The 990-nt window shown below is 30.9% G+C and overlaps 1 protein-coding gene across 2 annotated transcripts in view; it reads left to right on the forward strand.

Annotated features, from left to right (window-relative positions):
- The window catches only part of MAP4K3 (mitogen-activated protein kinase kinase kinase kinase 3), a 207,434-nt gene that overhangs the window by 198,937 nt on the left and 7,507 nt on the right, over positions 1-990 (forward strand). For both annotated transcript variants that reach the window (XM_007445764.1, XM_007445765.1), the window contains 2 exons: positions 524-592; positions 672-764. In XM_007445764.1, coding sequence (XP_007445826.1) covers positions 524-592; positions 672-764 — 162 coding nt within the window. The remainder of the gene's footprint in view (positions 1-523; positions 593-671; positions 765-990) is intronic.

Here is a 990-nt window from a genome sequence, read left to right on the forward strand (position 1 = left end):
GAGAGGCCCGCGTACTGCAAAAAAAAAAAAAAAAAAATAGGGCCTCTATGCATTTTTATGGTGCTTCATACTTCTCAAAATACTTCAGTTTTTTTCTTAACTCATTTGGACCTGAAGTTATTTGTTTGACTCTCTGATTCATTCATTCAACAAATATTTATTACATGTGCTAGGCACCACATATAATGACGTACACAGCACACAGCCCCTGGCCTTCTAAGCTTAAAATCAGAAATTAATCATTGCCATAATATAGAAGATTAGACTCCTAATTTCACATATGAATAAAATAGTGGCATCACCAATAGTAATGACAATAGCTAACCCTCCATTAAGCACTCACTTAGTTTAGCTCTTGCATCAAATTTTGAATCCAAGCCGCCTGGCTTAACCACTACATATGTATAGTTAAAAATATATGTCTATTTCAAATTCAGTGATGTTCAGAATTCTTCTTTTTTTAATGTCTCTGCTTGAAATATTACTGTTTTCTGTAAGTTTTATCGAGTTTTTTGTGTTGTAGATACCCCACAGACAAGTGTTACTCATGTAACCCAACTGGAGAGAGATACCATTCTTGTATGCTTGGACTGTAAGTTTTTATTTATGAATATCTTATCTTAATGAGTTTTTTTTAATCTTAGTTTCTGAGTGACTTTTTTTCTTTCTAGGTTGTATAAAAATAGTAAATCTCCAAGGAAGATTAAAATCTAGCAGAAAACTATCATCAGAACTCACCTTTGATTTCCAGATTGAATCAATAGGTAAGCCAGAGTTTTGTGTTTCTTGTTTGATTGCATTATGAACTGCTTAAAATAATTTGTCTAATAATTATTTGAAATTATAAAAATATATTACTAAGGGCTCATTCTTTTAAATTGTAGGATGTAATGAATATGAGGTGAATATCAGTCTTTGCTTTTATACATTCTCTAAAATAGTTTAACAACCGTGACATAATCTGTAAATAATGTTATTTTCCCTAAAGAT

The sequence above is a fragment of the Lipotes vexillifer genome, unplaced genomic scaffold (assembly GCF_000442215.2).
Source record: "Lipotes vexillifer unplaced genomic scaffold, Lipotes_vexillifer_v1.1 scaffold278, whole genome shotgun sequence".
NCBI classification, from domain to species: Eukaryota; Metazoa; Chordata; class Mammalia; order Artiodactyla; family Lipotidae; genus Lipotes; species Lipotes vexillifer.